The sequence below is a fragment of the Papio anubis genome, chromosome 1 (genome assembly GCF_008728515.1).
Source record: "Papio anubis isolate 15944 chromosome 1, Panubis1.0, whole genome shotgun sequence".
Classification (NCBI taxonomy): Eukaryota; Metazoa; Chordata; class Mammalia; order Primates; family Cercopithecidae; genus Papio; species Papio anubis.
The window spans coordinates 7,457,578-7,480,789 of record NC_044976.1 but is presented as its reverse complement, the minus strand read 5'-3'; the positions used below and the strand labels follow the sequence as shown (position 1 = coordinate 7,480,789).

The 23,212-nt window shown below is 38.5% G+C and overlaps 1 protein-coding gene across 7 annotated transcripts in view; it reads left to right on the top strand.

Annotated features, from left to right (window-relative positions):
• RERE (arginine-glutamic acid dipeptide repeats) overlaps positions 1 to 23,212 on the top strand; it is a 465,254-nt gene that overhangs the window by 184,634 nt on the left and 257,408 nt on the right. For 5 of the 7 annotated variants that reach the window (XM_017956872.3, XM_017956875.3, XM_017956864.3 and 2 more), the window contains one exon: positions 13,405 to 13,475. The exons of the other annotated variants lie outside the window; for them this stretch is intronic. In XM_017956872.3, the coding sequence (XP_017812361.1) occupies positions 13,405 to 13,475 (71 nt within the window). The remainder of the gene's footprint in view (positions 1 to 13,404; positions 13,476 to 23,212) is intronic. 7 annotated transcript variants of the gene reach the window in all.

Here is a 23,212-nt window from a genome sequence, read left to right as displayed (position 1 = left end):
TCTCCATTCTGAACAGCAGTGATGAATGTCAACACATTACTAAGGAATGGAATTGCTGAGTTAGTATGTCTGGACATTTAAAGATTTTAAATGTATTACCATTACACTTCTTTCTAACCAGCCCTGGTGTATCGTAGGGCTTTGGCCTATGAAAGTGACTGAATTTGTAGTTTTGAAATTAGAGAAATGTCCTTATGTAACTTTAATGTCAACAAAAAAGACAAATTGGAGAAATGTGTCAATAGAATAGGAGATTTTTTATAATCTTGGAAGGGTAAATCTTTGCCACCGTGAGTGCATCAGACACATTTTTCTGCTCTTCTTTTGGTCCCCGAGTTGAGGGTGTGGAAAAGAGGTAGAGCTGTGGCATAACAGAGGATATCGTCTTTCTAGTATGAAGTAAAATATGTATTATAATCTGAGAATTTAGGATAGTATGAATTTTGGTCAGCTTTAACTTTTATAAATGATACAATGTTCTAGAAAATTTATCAGTAGTCCTATATTTTTGTGGAAGAAACAGTCGTGTATTCTCTCTCAAGTCCTGATCAAACCTGTACAGAAGTGGAGTAAGAAAGAGGGGAGACTGAGTAGTGCCAGCAGACACCATCCACTTGCCCCCACAAAGAATGCCAGGCAGTCTGCAGGAGAAGTTACCATCACTTATTCCTACTTATGCAACCTTGTAGTAGAGTCATGCTAGGACCTTGACCACACTGTAAAGTCTCTTAGGGGAGGAAGTTGTGAACTTCGTCTGCCACTAGGGGTTGATTCATAATCCTAGTAGAAGGTGATAGTTTGTTATCTAATCAGCTTATTTTGATCATTCTAAATTAAGAGCTCTGTGTTCTATTTTTTAAAGCATCATCTGTTCCTAGCTTTTCTATTTAAAAAAATTAGAATGTTTTCCCCAAAATTTGTATTCTGAATGCCACTAGGGCATCTAGAAATTTAAATTTAATGGACGAATTTAAATATTTTGCCTGATTTAAAAATAATTTATAAAAATATTTTAGTATAGTGGCCGAAAATACTGAACTGTGAATCAGGAGATGTGGATTCTCGCTTGGTTCTTGAGCTACAGTCAAAGCTTCTGTTACTCTATTGTATGTGGCCTCCATTCTCTTTGTTCTTCCACGCTACATCTCCTCCTCCACCTCCAGCCCACATATTTGCCTTCAGATTACTAAGAAGAGTAAGAAGAGCAAGGCTTCCCCTTTGCAGGATTCAGTTTCCAGAAGTTGAAATATTATAGGTCTGCTTATATTTCATGGCCAGGACTTTGTTGCATGACCGAGTTAGCTGTTAGAGAGGCTAGAAAGTGTCTTTATTCTGAGGGGCCGTGTGTCTAGCTACATACCAGATGTTATGCTTTTTATTTTTTATTTTATTTATTATTATTATTATTTTTGCTTCTTTGTTTTTGAGATGAGGATTCACACTGTTGCCCAGGCTGGAGTGCAGTGGTGATCATAGCTCACTGTAGGCTCATACTCCTGGGCTCAAGTGATCCTCCCACCTCAGCCTCCCGAGTAGCTGGAACTACAAGCATGTGCCACCATGCTCAGCCTTCTTAATAAGGAAGAAGGGGAGAATAAATATTGGGCCCAGCTAGCAGTCCCTGTTTCAGAGACAAAAAAAATAAGTAACCATTAAAATTATTGAAGACAGCTGGGCGTGGTGGCTCATGCCTGTAATCCCAGCACTTTGGGAGGCTGAGGTGGGCAGATCACCTGAGGTCGGGAGTTCAGGACCAGCCTGACCAACAAGGTAAAACCCTGTCTCTACTAAAATTACAAAATTAGCTGGGTGTTGTGGTACATGCCTGCAATCCCAGCTACTTGGGAGACTGAGGCATGAGAATCGCTGGAACTCGGGAGGCGGAGGTTGCAGTGAGCTGAGATCGCGCCATTGCATTCCAGCCTGGGCAACAGGAGTGAAACTCTGTCTTAAAAAATAAAATAAAATAAAATAACTGAAGGCATGCAGTTGTTTCCATGTCTACCTCTTATATTAGATTGTGAACTTGTCAAGGGAAGGACAGTGTTTTTTTCACCTTAGTATCTCCAGCATTTACGTGGCACATTAGTGGTGCCCAATCAGTTGGTGTGTGAATATTTTTATGAGATTATGATTCTTTTCCTTATAGAACCTTTATACTCATTTTTATTTTTAATGTAACCTTGACAAGACTTGCCTGTAAGACAAAGGGTCTTTCATATACTTTGTTTAGAATGGGGATGTCTTAATTTTTCCTCCCAAAGTTCTCATACATTTTGTCTTAGCAGATGTTCAAAACATAATTTTTCCAAGGTACCAATTACAAAAGGAGCATGCTGAAGCAACACTCTCATTAAGTGTTATATTGGCCCAGAGCAGCTGCACTCATTTGTTGAATGAAGTCTGTTGTGAGTACGGTTTTATATAGAAAGCATCCAGAGCCTCTTATGGCTTGAACAATAAACAGAAGCTCTCATCTCATTTTAGGAATCAGGAAGCATTTAGATAACTTTAAATACTATGACCTTGCTGAAATCTGTGCTAATTTTCATTATGAAAGTGATAGGTGGACAGCAGATTACCTGACAAAATCCCTCACACCCATAAAATTCTTTTTATCCTGAGTATATTGTGTATTTCATAAAGCAAAATCACTATATCATAAGGAGATTATTGGAAAGTATTGTGTCGGTGGAATTATTTTTTCAAAATATCTGTTGAATATTTGTAAAATGACATTTGTAATTCATAGTGGGCTGAAGATCTTTAATGGAAAAATGAGGTCTCAATATTTATTGTCATAGGAAAGCGTCTTGGTGTTTTAAATTATTCTTAAAATACCTTTATTCAGGCTGGGTGCAGTGGCTCATGCCTCTATTCCCAGCACTTTGGGAGTCTGAGGCGGGCGGATCACGAGGTCAGGAGATCGAGACCATCCTGGCTAACATGGTGAAACCCCGTTTCTACTAAAAATACAAAAAATTAGCCAGGCGTGGTGGCAGGCGCCTCTAGTCCCAGCTACTAAGGAGGCTGAGGTAGGAGAATGGCTTGAACCCAGGAGACGGAGCTTGCAGTGAGCCGAGATCGCGCCACTGCACTCCAGCCTGGGCAACAGAGCGAGACTCCGTCTCAAAAAAAAAAAAAAAAAAAAAAAAAAATCTTTATTCTTTGACTTCAATTAGAAAAAGTAAGACCTGCCCAAACAACAGCAATGGCAACAAAAACTCGAATGAAAACGACGACGATTTAAGGGAGAGAAGGAGTAGGTATGGGTAGATTTAGAGAGTCAGGGAACAGGTTTCATTTGCCCTTTCAAGTTTATATAAACTAAAGCAAACAATTAAATTTGAAGCCTGCTGACACTGTAATAGATTTCAAGTAAGCTAGTAGAATTTAATGGAGTGTATTAGATATCAGCTGTAGTATTAGTAGCATTTTATCAATCAGTCAATAAAATAAGCAGTTTTCTGTGCCTGCAACTTTGTGGAAGATGTTTTGTAGTGGTATGGTACTGCAAGATAAAAAAAGTAGAAAGAATTTTAGCCCTTGAGCATTTTGTGGGGAGAAATTACTCTCATTTAGGGAAGTGATATGTTAGTAATAGGCAGTGAGTGGACAGATAACTGAATAGAACAGGTTGTAAGTTGGTGGTATTTGGGTCCTGAAGGTTGAGCAGGATTGTGATAGGACCTGGTTGAGGAAGAGTGGTCATAGTAGCAGCAGCACGAGGATGGGCATGGCTTGGTCTTGATTGAATGTGTCTATAGGAGAGGAGAAACAAAGCCAGGTAAGCAGACTTTGCTTGCTGAATGAAAAGGGTGTCTCTGTTTTTCCTTTACTTCCCATCTGTCGTTCTATGACCCTGGTGGTTATAGTTTGGGGCAGCAAATTCTGGATCCTCACTTTATTACTATTTGGGTGTTGATTTGATAAGTTCATTTCTCTCCTTCTTTTCTTTCTTTGACAGAGTCTCACTCTGTTGCTCAGACTGGAGTGCAGTGGCACAATCTCTGTTCATTGTAGCTTCTGCCTGCCATGGTCAAGCGATCCTCCCACCTCAGCCTCCTGAGTAGCTGGGACCACAGGTGCACGCCATCACACCTGGGTAATTTTTTTGTGTGTTTTTTTGTAGAGACAGAGTTTTGCCATGTTGCCCTGGTTGGTCTTGAACTCCTGGGCTCACACAACCCGCCTGCCTCGGCTTCCCAAAGTGCTGGGATTACAGGCCTGAGCCACCGTGCCCAGCCAATAAGTTTCTTTTAAGGTGCATCTTTGCATGCCTTTTTCTCCTTTAAGCTTGTCTTACACAGCTGTGTGGATGTTTCCTCTTCCATGAAAGAGTAATCACTCAAGAAGAAAAATCACTCATGGGATTGTTGTGATTTCTAGTAAATAACACTCAGAAGTAAATTTGTGTGTGTGTGTATGTGTTTAAGAGACAGCATCTTGCTTTGTTCCCCAGGCTGGCACGCAGTGGTGCTATTATATTATAGCTCACTGCAGCCTCAATCTCCTGGGCTTAAGTGATCCTCCCACCTCAACCTCCTAAGCAGCTGGGACTACAGGTGCCTGCCGCCATGCCCAGCTATGTAAATTTTTTTTTTTTTTTTTTAAGAGATGGAGTCTCGCTATGTTGCTCAGGCTGGTCTCAAACTTCTGGCCTGAAGCGATCCTCCTGCCTCCAGCTCCCAATATGTTGGGATTGTAAGTGTGAGCCACTAATCTTGGCCATAAGTAAATTTCTCTTAAACAGAATATCAATCTCAGAAGCAATTCAGTGTGTGTTAATATATGCCATGTGCCTTGTTTGTATATTTAAATCCATATGGGATATTTAGTCTACTTTTAATAAATTTCACTTAATGTTGACATTGTAACTGATTTGAAATATATAAGAAAGTCATCCAGGAGTAAGTTTTAAAAAAATGCCTTTTAATCTTGAATTTTGCTAACTTAAAAAAAATCCCTTAGTAGAACATTTTTCCAGAATGGCAGTTAAACTTTTATTTTCTGACATTTTGGTTGCATTTAAATCCTAACTTTCTAGAAAGTTGGAGGTAAATATTTGAATGGGAAAGAATATTAAATGAATATGTACATTAGTCTTATAAGGAAGGCATCCAAGAAATGGAAGATGCCTGTGAAGTACGGGAAAATAATTGGTGTGGGAAATTTTGTAGCTTGATGCAGGAACTGTGGAACAGTTGCATTTACAAAACTGAGAACTGCAGACTACAATTAACTGTCATTAATTTATTTGAATAGAAATATGTTCCATTTACTGTACAATCAGGAGCCAGGCTTGAATGAGTTTAAATAGATGAAATCTAAATTATACTGACAGTCCATTAAACAGTAGCAGAAAACCTGTAAAGAAAATGGATTCACTGTGATACTAGTTTATAATAAAATCATTTGCCAAATAAGAATTATAACGCAGGCGTTGTGAATGGTCCTGTGTATTTCCAGTGAGCCCTGTAAATTGGTTGAATCATTTATTGTAAAGCCCAGGCTCCTAGTGCGTTGTTTTCTGAAAAGGAGCAAGCAGTGTTGCTTGAAATCTGCTCTGCAGGATGTGACACCAGAATATCAGACGAGCAATTTGTTTGTTGTCAGCCATACGGGGAGAGAAGAATTTTCACCCAGCCTACCTGTCACTGATGATGTTTTCCTATAAATACTGGGCACAGTGTTCTAGAAGTGTTTGGACTCTTTGCATTGATTTCTTGAATGTATATTATTTCAGCCATATGTCAGTTCTCATCATTAAGTTAAGGATCTGTCAGCATTTCTGTCAGTAATCATCCTCTACTTAATAGGGATTTCATAGTAGTTTTTTGGGGGGAGGGGATGAGTCGTTAAATTGAAGATAGAGTTGTTACCTGCATTTTTAAGCTTTAGGAAATTAGGTACCCTGAAGTATCAAGGGTGCAGAAAGAGTGAACGAAGCCTGGAAGTTCTATTCCTTTGTGTCTGTGGGGCCACAAACACTACTTCAATAGGTAGATAGATGGCTGTCACTGAATTTTAAAATAGATTTCCCCCCTTAGATTACTTTTATTCTCTTATGGCACATAAGCTATATATAAACAAAGTTTTAAACTAGTATAGAGATGCAGTCACTTAACTGGAACTTGGATGTTACATTGGCTAGACTCACTTTCATGATAGGGACTCAACCAACACAGGTGACAAGGGTGCTATTTAAGGAATGTTTTCAGAATAAAATAAGGAGATGAGAGTGCTTACAGTGTTGTTTGCTTGGGTAATATGTATCCAACCATGACTAATATTTAGCATATCAGTATAATAAGATTTTTGCTGCTGGCAGGATAATTTTGCTTTTTCTCGTTCCACAGAGTTCGCAAGTTTGTGTAGCATATGATTGATTTGGGAAGGTGGGGGTCATGCTGCAGCAGTTACTCCAAAACATCCACATCACTGTTTTTTTTTAAGGAACAAGGTTTCACGTGGTCACCCAGGCTGGAGGTACAATCATAGCTCACTGTAACCTCAAACTCCAGGGCACAGGCAGTTAGTTCTCTGCCTCAGCCTCCCAAAGTGCTGGAATTACAGGCATGTGCCACCATGCCTGGCCCAGCATTATTTTTTAAAGTTGGGAAGATAATTATTTCAGATCAGTTTTTAAGTTTTCAATACATTGGCAGATTTCCTGACTTCTAAAGGAGAAAAGAGAAAGGTAGGAATTTTCAACAAAATCTCTTTTAGTTTATTATGACCTGTTCCCCTCAACTTGTTTTTTCTCTGTCCTTGTTAGCAGTGAGGATAAAGATGGATGAATGTTTGCTAGAAGTATTTAGTGTTCTGTGTTCCAACAAAAGCCCAGGTAGGCTTTGTAGCACTACTTGGGAGTCTATAGACATTTCAAAACATGGAATTTAATTAGTGTGATGTTTAAAAAAGAAAGAAACAAAGATACATGTTATCTGAGATCTTTTTCCACCAAGTTTAGAATCTTTAAGATGATGTAGCTGATTTTGATAACAGATGATAAACAGAGTAAGGGTAAGGACTGGGAAGGTTTCATTTACGGAGGTGCACTTTTCCCAGTTTTTGTTTCCTTTTCCATGTATGTATGTGTGTATGTATGAATGAGTGACAGCGTCTCACTGTGTCACCTAGGTTGGAGTATAGTGGCTGGATCATAGCTCACTGCAGCTTTGAACTCCAGGGCTCCAGTGATGCTCTCACCTGAGCTTCCCAAGCAGCAGTCCTTTTCCCTTTCAAATTCTCCAGTGTTACAGTCCATATGAGTACCCCTCACAGCAAAGATTCTGGCAGAAAACTAAAGTAGGTTACCTGACGATCGAGTTATTTCCTAAAGAAGTATTAGAAGACAGCATTCGTTTTGTTCATATTGGTAGAGCATAGCGGCTTTCTTGCTAGGATCTCTCTTTTATTTAACCATGTCTTTGTTCAGTTTGTTTGTTGCTCATACAATTTTTGAGTGTTTACTATGAAGAACAGTGCATTGTTTATAGAGTTGAGGAATGGTGATGGGTTTGGCTGTTTTATGGTTTGGGAGACTAGAAATGGGAGGGTTTGTTGGAGGACATGCAATATGCAGAGACTCTGGGTTGGAATTTGGGTACCAGGATTTCAGTATTGTTTCCAGCATGCACACACACATAACATATACACTCTGTGTGTGTCTTGGAAAATGGGGGACATCTGTTTTAACTATAGAGAGGTACTGGTGAATTTTTTATTCTGCCTTGTTAGACCAACATACTGTACCTCATTGATTGTTACCTCCAGGCATTGAGGGTGGAGGAGTCACATAGAGGAGAAATAGAAAGCAGAAGAGCGGCACAGTCCTGAGAGTCAACTTCCCATGTTCGCCGCTGTGCCACCCAGCTTGGTCTCCGAGAAATCTCTTTGTGAGAAAGTCTTTGTTCATGTGTGCTTTTTACAACAGGGTTTTCTGTTGGAAATTATATCATAGTGGCACTGCCATGCTTTGCAAAGGGATGAGAAAGTATTTCAAAGATTAATAGGCGGAAACACATTGATAGGAAAATTCTTTATGAGGTGGAGCAGTGGCGGCACGTTGCCTATGTATGTTGTGACCACAGCTTTAATGCTGGCGTGTATGGCACTGCTTGCTAAATTAGTGGGTGAGGTAAGTGTCCACTCTGCTCTGTAGGAGGCTGTCAGGAAAGATGCTGACAGGTTCTTTGTGTTTCATAATGACAAACTGCCTAATGCTTCAGACGGTGATTTTTACCCTTGAGAGGACTGTGCTTTTGCTATATTTACATAAACCTGCTGATTTGCTGAGGGTTGAAAAAGCAGAGGACCTTCTTTGCCTTGAGAATCTGCCTTCACGTTTTGGCTGACTTCCTTCTCCAGCTTAGCAAATACTCTGTTGTTTACAGATGGCACAATAGATCTTTGGACATGAAGCTACGCTGAGGTTGTGAGAAACAGCCAGAAATACCTCTGTTCAGTATCATTGCCCAAATTACGGATTTTGTTGCTCTCTGTTAACAAGGATTTGAGGTCACTTAATCCTGTGATCCATTCCCAGACAGAGGTTGGATGTTAGAGAGTAAGTCTCAACCTAGACCCATGGTTTCATTTCTAGACATCCCTAGTAAAGACACATTAGTTATCATGTGTTGTTTGGAATAATTGATATTGATGGTAATAGCCTCACTCATTTTTCTGGCCCATTACAGGCATGCTGATTTGAAGATTTAAAAAATATATATACTTGCCCTGCAGAAACCGTTTGCTCAATTCTGGTAAATACGTGTTTTTATATGGGTAATTCTGAAAATGTGCATTATGCATTTAATGGATCGCATCAGCTTTGCGCAGTTCTTTCAGAACTGCTAGCTTTCTAATAAAAAAAAAAAGTATCTGCAGTACTTGGGGGCCGTGAGAGATTTTCAGGTTGAGAATCATTGATCCTACTGACTAAAACCAATTTTATAACCAGCTTCAGACAACCCATGCACTCTGGTAAATTGCATGAAAATCTTGCCAAATCATTTTGGCTTTAAAATATTACTGGGCATATATTCCAACTGAGATTTTAACATTGCTCTTGACTACGTTCTTATCTTTCCCTTTTCAAATAAAGCACTATATTTTTGTGCTAACTGTAAACATTTATATAAATTATTTTCTTAAATAGCTGCTTGATTAATAAGCCAAAGGGAAATACTTTTTATATGACAATTTGGCTTTAATTGAACCTTGTTTTGAATATTTTTAGGAGTAATATAAAATAGAATTTTTTTCTGTGAGACTTGAATTCTAAATTATGTTTATTTTTTGTTGGGTCATCCTAATATTTGTCAGAGGGTTGTAAAGAAAAGTTTGACTCTACAATAATTCATCATGCTTGGATTTTAAAAATGAATTAGACAAATCAGGTCAAAGCAGTGTGTTTTTTTCCCCATTCCTATGGCAAGTTTTACATAGTGTGAAATATTTTTAGTTCTTATTACCCCAATCTTAGCCATTCTGTGTTTTACCACTATGTATGTAAAGTTTGTTTTTTTTAATAGCCACCCTCCAGTGGCTTACAAAACTGTAAGTTTTGTCACTTAATTTTGCAGTGAGCTTCTCTAACTTTTTCATGTATGCGTTTCTAAGTACTAATAGAGATCCCTTGATGCACTCACCCATTTTACAGATTATTAGCCTTGTGTATTGGACTGTCTGTTATGAATTCATAGCTGTGGATTAGTTTGAGTTGCCATAATCGCTTTTTAAACAAAAAGAGGTGGCTTTTAATCTAATAAAAAGTAATAGTGGTAATTCCGTATGTCCGGTTGATGATCTCTCTCACACTTATCCCTCATGGCAGAATTTCTCAGGCTAGGTGTGTGAGGCAGCTCCAGTACAACTGCTGAGATGTGTTTAGGCAAACAGATGTGCTTGGCTGCCTTTGACATACCAGCATGTTCCTTTCCTTCCTTCTCTAACAGAGCTACATCTTAGTGTATTTACAGGCAGTCCTTTTCCTGAATGTAACTTTGCAGTGGGAAATGAAAGAACATAGGTTCTCTTTCCTTTTTCTGGAAAGTTTTTTATATATAAGTTAGCTTTATGTCTCAGAGTAAGACGGTGTGTCATGATCCTATGGATTATTTAAAGTATATATAAATAAAGCTTTTCTTTGTGTAAAAAGAATAACATTATACATAGTCTTTGCTTTCTAAGCATCTCCCGTTTATTTCAGGTTTTTTTTTTTTTTTTTAAAAGACAGTTCCACTGTCGCCCAGGCTGGAGTGCAGTGGCGTGATCTCAGCTCACTGCAGTCTCTACCTCCTGGGTTCAAGCGATCTGAGTAGCTGGGATGACAGGTGCATACCACCACACCCAGCTAATTTTTGTATTTTTAGTGGAGTTGGGGTTTCACCAGGTTGGCCAGGCTGGTCTTGAACTCCTGACCCCAGGTGATCCACCTGCATTGGCCTTATTTTTTATTTTTTATATTTTTTAACCCCCACACTAATGGCAGACATTAGTCGTTGGTGAGTACAGGAAAGGTAGAATTGAGTACATTCCTCTGAGTCTACAAGATTGATAGTAAATTGTTAGTGGACAGTGCAGACCACCTGACTGCCAAATAACTTGATAAGGAAAGTAAATTGTTAATGTTATGTAAAAGAAGGGAGGTATTGCCATTTAGTTACAGAGGAGCCATGAGAAGTTACTCCATATGGAACTGATAACTAATTCTAAGGTTGGTATGATCAGGGACTGGTAGAAGGAAAGAAGAAGGAGTTTTGCCGACTGGGAGCAGAGCTGGGATTTCTTGTAGTGAATGCAGCCTAGGGGAAGATGGGGTGTGGAGTGAGACCAGACCATTGAAGTATTTTTTGTCACTTGAGCCTCAAGAAGGTAGAAGCAATTGATTAGAAAGCGACCTATTAGTTCTGAAGCCAGTGAGTCGTAGCTGTACGAGTTAAAGAATGAGGAAAGAAGTATGAAAAGTGGCTCAACAGTCAAAAGACAGGTTCATTTTGGAGAAGAAACCTGACAGGGGCTTCTCGCTGATTTTGGTCAGGAGCACTCTCTGTTACAGACTAAGAGTATTACTTAAGGGTTTAGGGCAAGAGAGCTTATCACAGGCTTGGAATGTTTCTTGGTGGAGGAGAAGTTTATTGTGGGGTTGGAATGTTTCAGGGCTGACATCTCTCTAGCCAGAGGGGAGGTTATCTCTGGGCTGGCAAGTCTGTGGTCAGAGAGGGGTTTATCTTAGGGTTGGAATGTTTCTGGTTGGAGATATCAGTTGTGGTTTATGGTCATGATGTCATTAGCCATTAGGCTGATGCCCTTTGGGTTGGATTTAGGCAGTTTTTGATCAAGGGGAACTTTAAAGTGGCGGTGCTTGTCCAAGATGGTGATGCTCCTGCTCTGTCAGTAGCTAGGCTGTGATGGTGTTAATGTCATGAAATATAGTATATAGGAAGCAACAGAAAGGAGAGGGCATGTTGAGTTGAGTAAGATGGGTAAATAATTGATAACCAGAGATTTGAAATGCTGGCAGTGGGTATAACAGGGACTGAAACACAGGAAACTAAGAACTTTGGGTTGTTCCAAAATTGCGTAATTTGGAGATACAGTTTTTATCTAGGGAATTGAGTTTCTTCTGTTTTTACTTGAATACCAAGGTAGGAGTATGAAAGAATGATCTACTGTGGTGGGAAGAATTCTCTTGCTTGTCCCTTAAGATGATTAGCATGTTAAGTTGATGTTGCCTGAATGCTGAATAGAGTTATTTAGCATCTGGGACCTTGGAACAAGATATAGGGAAAGCTTAGTCAACAGTTCATTCCTGAGCTACTGTTTTACATGGATTCAGGGATTAAATCTCTGTTGAGTCCATCATTGAGTAGAGAATCAGTTGGGGAATTCTGAATGCCTAAATAGTTGTCGTTGAGATTTCTTTTTCTGGAGTGCCTTTGGGTAGGTACAAAGATCCTGATGTTCTACAGAAAGGTTTTTGGAATGTCTCATTTGTGAGGACTTCTTGATCATCTTAGTGGGTCTGTTGGGGCTTGTGGTGATTCCCTGTTGCTACTTCTGTGCTTTTTCTTGGCTCTCAACGCATGAGACAAACGAGGCAGTAGAGGAAGTTGCCTGTGTTGTCAAGCATCTGAATTATTCTGAGACACACCCATTCTGAAGGGTCAAGAGGAAGTATAAAATGAGTGGCATTATGGGATGGGCATGGTGGTTTTTGCATGTAATCGCAGCACTTTAGGAGGCCGAGGCAGGGGGATAGCTTGAGCCCAAGAGTTTGAGACTAGCCTGGACAACATAGTGAGGCCCTGTCTATGCAAAATGAGTGAATGAATGAGGCATTATGGTCACTCTTCCTAGATTTGATTGACTGTGACTTTACTTTTCAGTAAATAATACATAGACTTTCCTGTCCTAAGCTTTATGATGATCTCAGGTTGTGATATGGGGGTAGGAGGAGGTTACCTGTCTCTATAGCCACTGCTTTCCTTAAAATCATTGCTTTTTATTTAAGTGTCTTAACATGGCATTTTAAAAAGCAACCTTGGCCAAGCATGGTGGCTTATGCCTGTAATCCTGATACTTTGGGTGGCTGAGGTGGGAGGATTGCTTGAGCCCAGGAGTTGGAGACCAGCCAAAAAAAAAGAAAAAAAGCAATGCTTTACACTCCAGTCATTGAGAGCATCAAAAATTATTTTCCAACCACTGTCATGTCGAATGTAATTTAAGAAAGCACTCTTCTTCCCTGAAGAAAATGCAGCTTGATTTACTTTATTCCATCTCTGATTAGTGGCATTGGTTTTGTTTACAATTAGAAAATAAAATGTGTTTAGGGTACAATGTAATGGCAAATTGTCTCTAAGAGATTAATTTTCTTTCTCTTTTTGGTTAGTTGAAAAGGTCATCGTAGTAGCATGTTCAAACTAGTCATTTTTGCATGTTTCACTTATTTCCTCACAAAATATTTATTACAAATATAGTAGCACGTGGCAAAGCCATTTCTCTTTTTTGAAGACATGTGAGCATCTATATGAATAAGATACTCAAGATTTCATCTTGATGTGTGATCTTGAGTGAGCAGTTTCTTTTATCTAAATGTCTTCATCTGAATATGGATAATCCTTTGGAATCCTCCCCTCCTCCTTCAGGGACTCTGAAGAAAACAATTTAGGCTTCATCAGGTTCTTTAAATTATTAGAAAAATAATCAGGAAGAACCAAAGGCCTGTTTTCCTTTAGCATAAAGATATTTGCAATTTAATATCATCTTTTGGAAAAAAAATTACAATAAAAGATATGTGCCTTGTCATTTATTTATTTATGCAGTGGCTTTATGGGCCCTGTCTTTGTTCCCTTAAAGATAAATGCCATTGTTTTAAAATTTCTTTTTCTTTTAAAGACTGTGTGTATATCGAGAGTCGGAGGCCAAACACACCGTATTTCATCTGTAGCATTCAAGACTTCAAACTGGTAAGCGTTTTTAATGTGCTGTTCACTCTGCTCTGTATTCTCTCTTTTTCCAGTTCCATTGGCTATCTCTTCTTATTGTTAGTCCATCGCTGTTGACGAGGTTACCAGTTCACCTTTTGAGTGCTGACTGCCTTGTGGCAGTAGCACTGAAATGAGGGTTACTAGTTCCATCTTTTCAGCTTTGTAACACTTACTCTCATAATGCTAATATTGTAAACAGTATTTCTGAAGTTTTTATCCCTTTAGTAACTTTTGACAATTTCAGATAAATTCACTTGAATTTCTGAAGTAGCTTGTTTCTTCTCAGCCATTGTTAAGGGCCTGAAGTAAAGTAAATTCAGTAAATTGATGAATAGGGAAAATAATATAAATGGGTCAGAGAATAGTTTCCAATGGAAACCTGTCACATCCTTCAATATTTCGGCTGGTGTGGAGTGTGTTGAAATTGTTGTGGGGGTTTCCCGGGGTAGAGGTTGAAAGAAGTCTGACTTGGGCACGATAAAGCTGTTATACTTTCTTTCCAGTTTTAGTCCCTGTGTTGCAAAAGTGAGGACGTAGCTACTGTACTTTCTCATTAAAAATTCTTCCTGAATATATAAGTGTTGATGTTCCTCATTATGAAATCACTTTTTTAGACCAGTGGTTCCCACACTTTAGGCTTTGGATCCCTGGATATCTGCAGAGATTTGGCAGAGGTCTGCAAATAAACATGCTAAGCTTTATATGAATAAATTGATCTCACACGTCTGGACAACAATTTTTCAGCCTGTTTTCAGTATGCTTTTATGATTTTTAAAAATTTCACTTATTTAAAAGCAATACACAGTTAAGAACCACTATTTGTTGTTGTTGTTTGAGACAGAGTCTTGCTTTGTCGCCCAGGCTGGAGTGCAGTGGTGCAGTCTTGGCTCACCGCAGCCTCTGCCTCCTGGGAACAAGCAATTCTCCTGCCTCAGCCTCCCGAATAGCTGGGATTACAGGTGTGTGCCAGTGCAGCCAGCTAATTTTTTTTGTATTTTTAGCAGAGACAGGATTTTGCCATGTTGGCCAGGCTGGTCTCCAACTTCTGACCTCAAGTGATTTGCCTGCTTTGGCCTCCCAGAGTGCTGGGATTACAAGTGAGAGCTACCACGCCTGTCAGGAACCAGTGTGTGTTTGTTATTTTCCTCAAACAATTGGCATTTGAAATACTACCGAAGTAGTATCATTTGGGAATCTTTTGAAACATTCTGATTTTACAAGGGATCCTAGTACGTGGAAGATTGTGAACCACTGTCTCTACTCTTAGGCGTAGAGAATTCCTAATTCCTTAGCTTTGTAGAGATGTGTATTGCTATCTGTGAATGCTCTTATTTACAGCATCCTTTGTAATTTGACAATATTTGTGTTCTGACATATGTTGTCTGTGATATTTCAGTCTAAAAAATGTAGTTTGAAAAGATCTTTTTCTGCATCTCCTTTGTTTTTTTTTTTTATCATTTTAAATGGCCCAAGTACCAAATTAGTGTATTCAGTAAACAAACAAAAACGCATGTTATTTATTTTTCTTTGTTAAAAAGTTATTGCTTAAGTTGTTGCATGCTTACTGTTTTAAGACAAAGTCAGATGTGCCATTTACTTCTAAGATGGATCTATTCTTGATAGGTGGCTTTTAACTTTCCTGGTTGCATTGCAAGGTGGCCTTCCAGTTTAATCTTGTAAATCAAATGCTTTCTATCCAGTTTTTATGTCAATATGAATTTTTAGAAACCATTTTTAGAGGTCTTTGCTACTTATATCTTTCCTTCCAAAGTGTTTTTTTTTTTTTTTTTTTTTAAAAACAGATACAGCCCTGACACCTGAAATACGGGTGCAGCCTTACTCCTGAAGCGTTTTGATTTGGTAGTGGCTGCTGCTACTGCCCTTTTCCTGCCCACTGTCTTTGTGTGTGATTTTTACTAAACCAAACATCAGTGCACCATGAAAAATACATAGCTGTGAAATAAAATTGTAAATATTTTTATTTTACCTATTAGATCTTGAGCCCCCTTTGTACAGTTTTTTGCACATTAGCAGGTGCCTTCATGTTCGAACAGCATCTCTTATGAAATGCTGATTACAATGTGATAGTTGCTGTCCTGGGCAGAGGTTCCTGCTGAGTTACGGTAATTGCTCAGGGTATTAACAGCAATAAAAGCTGAAGCTTCTGTTGTCAGTATTGGTCTAATACAACACATTAAAGCTGTCTACAAAAACAATATGGGAAGTAGGGTGCAGTATGTTTAGATACCTTTTTCTAAATCACACACTGCTGTTTCTCATGTTTTTGTTTGAGGTTCTGTATTCAGCACATCTTCATAGTTGTTGTGTAAGAATAACAGATGATGAAATATTTGCTCTGGGAATAAATATAGTTATTTCCACTTTCTTATTTTCTTGCTTCTCTGTACTTATTAAAAGATAATCAAATGGATGAAAATGATCAAGATTTTTTCTCCTTCAGTTTACTGAAGCTATAAGGGAAAAAGATGAGCAGAAGGAAATAAGCTTTGTTTCCCTGCAAGATTGTAAAAAGAAGAAGAAATTGAATTTGATTTTGCTCACAGCAGATAACATGACTAGTGGAGCAATGAAAGAAACAAAAACCGATAGCTTTGAAATGTTGAGTAATTAGGTATTTTATCTTTTTAACAATCATAAAATAAAAAGTTGGTTTGGGGTTGTAACTGAGAAGTGTATTTCCTCGTTTATACTATAAATGAGAATCCCTTTGCCATGGTGAAATTTTGTGTATAAAGTACGTTTGGGCACTGTAAAAATAACTGGGTGAATGCCCTTTATGATATACATTAGTAGGTATGATTACGATGGTAAAGACAACAAAAGCTAATGAGGTGAGGCATGGGGAGGAGGAGACATCTACCGCCAGTCACCGAGACTAGAATAATGGCAGTTTATTGAATCGAGGGCCTTGGGTCACATTTCATGAAATAGCTCTATATGAGGTAAGGAGAAGGGTCTTTGTATTTTATGTGGGGACTTGGATTGTCTTCTCAACTCTGCTGCTGCATTCCCTTAGAATCGGAGTCTGTGGTATAGAACACAGCTGCCTCTATGTCCTGATCCTTGTCTGTTGTCCTGCCAAACTATTAAACAGCCTCCCCTTTCACTCTCAAAAATGTCTGAATGTGGATGTTAGGTTGTGTGGTTATCTTGCCTATGGGGATAGGATCCATGGTTTCTGCTTTATTAATATTCAACCATCAAAACCCATAGGGACACCACCGTCCTACCCTGGTAGGTGTATTTCGAGCCCACACTTCCACAGGGTAGGTGGAGGCTATGATAGTATCAAGTAATTAAGTTCCTAACTGAGCTGAGGTTTTAAAGGTAGTGAATTAGGTATTCTATTAGGAAGCTTTCATTCTCTTAGGAAGTATTCATTTGATTGGGCTTATTTACAAATGGAGAGGTCTGATTTTGTTTGAATGCGCTGACCCAAAGTATTTATGGAACAAGTAGTCAAAAGCAGGAGGTCAGGCAAGCAGAAGAGGCAGGGTAGAATTATGGACAGCGCGTACTTAGAAGCAGGAGAAAGAAGTATTGTTGATTAAAAAGGTTGCTTTGCACTGTAGATTTCTGAACTAAATAGTAAAATAGCTGGCGAAGTCTTTACTTAGCTTTTTGAAGGACTAGTAATATGGAATGACAATCTGTAATCCTTGTGGCCTGGCATGAAAAGATTAATTGAGCCAAATTTCATTTTTAGAATTTAGAGTTGAGAAACTGAGAGACTGAGGCAGTTAGTAGAGGGGAAAGGTAAATGGATAATTCAAGAATTACCCTTAATGTATCTGTAAAAATTAAAAATAAAAAAAGAATTACCTTAATGACGAGCAGGGTTAGGGCTGGCATAGGCAAGCTCACATGCTAGGGTAGGAAACTGGGAAAAGCGGAGGACAGGGAAGCTGTGGGGAGAGCAGCAGACTGCCAGGGGGAGTGCGTGCACAGCCATCTCTTCCTTGACTCTTCTGGGTCCCACTGCACTGATGTTCTTCCCATGGGATTCTTAGATTGTCCTGTTCGCTCTGAGTAAAGAGCTCTCACCTGGGCTAGCTTGAGTGTATCTTCATGAATTGCAAGGGAAAGAGCCTAGGTTAACATCTCCAACCCTTCTGCTGTCCTCTCATAGCTTTTATAGGTCACCATGTGACTTAGTTACTTTGAGGTTTTGTTCTGAATGAGTCAGTATCATTGAGGAGCTTTATATCACAGAGTGCAAATAGGAATGTTTTGGCTATAATCAGGGCTTTCCACAGTCATTTACTTAATACCTGCTTTGTGTTCTTTATTGAACTCAGCACCTAAAGGGGGACTAAAGAAGTATAAAATATTGTTAATTCCCTCAGTGATCTTAGATTCTAAGTGGACAGACAACTTGTGGCATTATTGGATGTCAGTCTTCTTTGGAGAACATTCCGAATAGGATTGACAAGAAGGGCATTCATTTTTAGTTCTAAAAGAAATGATTTCTTTGTGTGTTTACTACAAACAATAAAATCATATTTTTATATAAACCCAGGCATTAAGAAGTATAAGACAAATAATTTGCCATCTGGAAATAATCATGGAGTCTGAGAATGCTAACAAGGTCATTGAGACAGTAATTTTCATTCAGTATAACACTGAAGAGTTCCTTGTATAGTAGTTCCCTGTAGCAGTTCCTACCTTTTCTTTATTCACGAATAAGCAAGCAAACTGACTCCTGTAATATTCTCCATGGAAATTCAGTGTGGATTCTTGCATTGCCATCATTCATACAATAGAGGAAAACATGCTTTTGGTTTCCTAAAGTTACATAGGTGTTTCAGCTGTTACTTATACCAAATGAGTTTCTAGGTAGTATATATAGCTATTACAAGTACTGTTTTGGGTTAATAACATTGATTCCTTTTGGTTCCTTAACTGTTCTATTAAAACTTAAATTGTCCTTAAAGTTAAGCCAGATAGAGAGATTCCTTAAGAGTTGGGGGTGATAGTTGGGGATGTTAAAGTGTTTCCAGGTTATGGTTAGCTGGGCTTGACATATTGTTACGGCTCCACATAGATGAGAATGCCGCTGTATCATTTGTGTCCCTAACAGCCTACCTTCTAAGTGCTAGTTCTGAATGTGGAATAGCTAAGGATGCATACTACTAGTTACCTTGGAGAATGCACATTTCCATTATTGCTGTGAATGTGGGGGCCAAGTTATTTATCATTTAATACCATATCCCTCTCGTTTCATTGTCAGATGTGAGCAGCTGGAGGAAAAACACTTGGAATTTCTCTCTGATCCCTGGTCTGTACTCATAAGTTGTTTGCTACTCATCACCCTTTATTCATGCCTTCCATGACAGTATAGCAGAAGGGCTGCAGAGAAATTAACTTCATCTTAGGATCCACTTGCCATTGAGATTGCCCTCCCTCCACCAAATTTATTTTCTTCAAAATGCGTTAAAAGTAACAAGAAGCTATTTCTCCTCCTTTGTAACAAAAACTTACTGAAGATGAGTAATTATGTCTTCTTTTCTTATTAGAACCATAGATGATGCTGGGAGGTATCAGATAGCAACTTCATTACACACATTCTTTGTGCACACATTCAAGTGTACACATAGTGACTTAATTATCAGACTTATGCATTATCTACCGCAGTTCTTTAATCCCAGCTTGGCTGTTACCACTTAGCACAGAAGATGTAGTGTATGGACATTCACGGAATGGGCATTCGTTTAATAGGAGGTAAATCTTGTATTAGAGCCTTTTTTTGGTGGGGGGTGGGCAGGAAGTCCACATAATTTGAACATGGCTAATTCAGAATTTAGGATCTGTTATTCTGGGATTGAGATGAGGGATGATAGATTGCCCAGGTTCAGAGCTCAGACTTCGACATGAGGTTGTCTGAGTTCACATACTCCTTCCATCACTTGCCATCTTTCATGACCTTGGGAAATACACTTAACCCTCTTAACTTTCTTTATTTACCTGTGAAGTTGGGATATAAAGTACCTACCGGGCCGGGCGCGGTGGCTCACGCCTGTAATCCCAACACTTTGGGAGGCCGAGGCGGGTGGCTCACGAGGTCAGGAGATCGAGACCATCCTGGCTAACACAGTGAAACCCCGTCTCCACTAAAATTACAAAAAATTAGCCAGGCGTGTTGGCAGGCGCCTGTAGTCCCACCTACTCGGGAGGCTAAGGCAGGAGAATTGCTTGAACCTGGGAGGTGGAGGTTGCAGTGAGCCGAGATCGCACCACTGCACTCCAGCCTGGGTGACAGAGCAAGACTCTGTCTCAAAAATAAAAAATTAAAAAAAAATAAAAAATAAAAAAAAAATAAAGTACCTACCTTGTCAAGCAGATTGTTTTTAAATTAAAAGGTCAAACTTACAAAGTGTCCAGTGCCCCATAGAATGACACTGATTGTGATGTTGGTGTTTAGTTGGTACCTTAGGTTTATGCTTTTTATTCACTGATGTATATATTGTGTACATATATAGCACATTGGCTGGCGGTAATGTCCCCAGTAAGTATTTACTGAATGCTGAATGAAGTAACATTTAAGTGGAATAAATTCACTGGATAAGTATTTTTAAAAAACTTTAGTAATAGTTGTTTGATAACAGTGCACACATCAACAACAAATTAATATTCTCTTAAACCAAAGAAGTCTACTCACTTACCTTTTGTTAGCCTGCAGGGTGTAATGTATAGAAATAATAAAACTCTATTTCTTTTAAAATACTTGAAGAAAATTCAGTTTCTTGTTTTCTTTAGGAATTTGAATGAATGTAGCCCAAGTCATAACATTTTTAAAGCATCATTATATTGTTTTGAGTTTTCCATATGACTGACTTTCAGTAAAGATAAATGAGGGCCTAGTATACATGTGAACCTCCCAGAAAAGGCCAACTGTTATGAAAAATGCCTTATGCTATAATGATTTGTTTCTGTGTGGCACATCAGTTGTTTCTGGTTTTGTTTTTGACAGTCCTTCAAGGTAGGCCTGCAAAATTGAGTATTTCTATAGCTCCTTCTTCTCTCTACTTTCTTGGCTTGTGCCGTATAAAAAGGTCAGTATCACCCAGTTATGCATTTGTGACTTGTTGGGTAGTGTTGGACAATGAAGTAAAAACTTTCCATTAAAGTTCATTATCAAGTATTTTCAGCTATTATATCCAAGGACCAAGTGGCCTTTTCACATATAAATTTGTAATTTCTAATTTTGTTTAATTCTTTAAGAGGCAAGAGGTAGGATGGAATTCTTTTTTTTTGGAGACAGAGTTTCACTCTTGTCACCCAGGTTGGAGTGCAGTGGTGCAATCTCAGTTCATTGCAACCTCCGCCTCCAGGTTCAAGCTATTCTCCTGCCTTAGCCTCCCAAGTAGCTGGAATTACAGGCACCTGCCACCACCCCCAGCTGTGTTTTTGTATTCTTAGTAGAGACGGGGTTTCACTAGGTTGGCCAGGCTGGTCTTGAACTCCTGACCTCATGATCTGCTCGCCTCGGCCTCCCAAAGTGTTGGGATTACAGGCGTGAGCCACCGCACTAGGCAAGATGGAATTCTGTAGCCCTGAGTTTGGTGCAGTTGATCAGAGGAGGTTGTATATCTATACTGCCCCTCCTGCCATAATTATGGAGTAATGATGTTGAAAGTTTTTTGAACCACCACATCCTTTTTGCATGATATTGATGTCAACCTCTAAATGGACAGAGTGGTATTAACGTAAGTGGAAATCAAAATGACGCCTTGGGAATAAATAATCTCAGCATTTTATTGGCCCCATTTTCTGAGCTTCCCAGCAATTTGTCTTCACTCATGGCTGCCAGTCAGGATAGGGTACTTGGGATTTTAAGTTTTAGTGTTTAGCTACTACTGTGAGATTGGGTAATTCATTTTCTTCTAATTTACTTGGATCGAGGGACTCTAAGAAACTATTGAAAAAGTTTTGTTTAATTATATGTGTTTCCATAAAATATATTTCTGAAAATGTTATTTACTAAAATTGTTATCTATATGTGAAATTTTTTTCAATGCAGAAAACTCTAGGTATTCTAATTTTAAAGGAGCTTAAGAAAGGTTGAGACAATCTGATACTTGCAGCAATCTACTGTGCAAGAATATTGGTAAAGTCTTGTTCAAACTTAATTCTTTTCAATTGGAAATTTGTAATTCGTATGTATGTATGGATGGATGCTTGTATTAAGAACCAACTCAATAGTCCAAGAAAAACCTATTAGAAGTACTAAAAAAAACTAGGGAAACAGATGCTGTCAATGTTTTCTCATTTCGTATGTAAGAACAATGACTTGTTTTGGAAAAAAAAAAATGCCTTTTTAAAATGCGTAAAATGTTTTAATAATTACTTGAACTATTTGTATGCTTAAAATAATGCAGAAGTGTTTGGAAATGCTTTACCAGGTGTTTTTGATTTAAAACCCTTAATTTGAATGTAAGGATTTGAGTGGTTTGGGCAGTCGTATTCCTAGTGGAAGAGATTAACCAGAAGTCCATTTTTATTTTGATGCTTCTGGCAAAAATTATTGAATATGCTGTACATTCAGGTGCACAGTTGAATCTTTAATTTGGAGTTTGCAGTGTTGGGGATGGCGGGGAGAAGGTGTGTGGTGAGAAGGTTATGGCTGTGGACACTGTCAGCTACACTATCACTGAGGCCGTGAGATCAGAGCCTGACTGCACAGACATTTTAGTGTAGATCCCAGGATGTACTCTAGATGGTAATCTTTAGAAAAAGAAAAGAAAATGATCATGATAAAACATTCTGAACATTAGCTTGTTTTCCTGGTATTTGTTTTGTGTGTGTGTGTGTGTGTGTGTGTGTGTGTATGTGTGGAGGGAGCTTAAGAGACTTACAAAAATAAATAGTTAATGAAATATATTAAAATCTTTGTTTACAGAAAGTTGTTACTCTTTGTTTTTCAAAGGGAATTATATGTAACAGGACACCCTAATAATGATTTAATATTAAAAGGTTGTTCACCTGTAATTTTTAGACAAACGTAAGACAGGTTCTTACATAAGTATTGGGATTTTATGGATTTTTTTAGTTCATTCCAAACCACATGAAGTTGGTTTAAAAATGTTATGTACTCTCTAAAATATTTGAAAAGGAACGTATTCAAACTGTTATCTGAGGTGTACTGCGCTAGCTTTCAGAAGTTGTTCTGTATTTTTTTTTTTCCCCTGGTTTTTAAATGTTTTCAAAGTTAATTTTAAAAAGGGCACGTGATACATACTAAACTAGTTTTGCCTATAAAAATAAGTAATGTCTTTCTGGAACTTTATGCTCTGTGCCTGTTTATTATACTCACCTTGTGGACGTTTGGAGAAAATTGTAACTCATGCAATTGTTGTCTTTTTCCCTCTGTTTTGGGGCCTTTGTCTGTTTACTTTGCCTTCAGCTTTACACAGTTAAATTTGAACTTTGAGAAAATGGCAGGGCCTTTCTTTGGCCACGCAAATGCCCTATTTCCTTATTAAGTACATGTCTTATGCCTCTAGCTTCTGTCATTAGAAACTCTTCTGAAAGCTCAGTTTGTCCACTTGTGATTCATTTTACGGTTGTGTTTATCTGACGCCATTGCATTTCTGTTTTTATTATAAGCATAGCATGTTGCTCTTAACTGTGCTTTGGCACTATCTCACATCTTAACTTGGTTATTTTGAGGGGCACACACCATACTGCTTTATGAT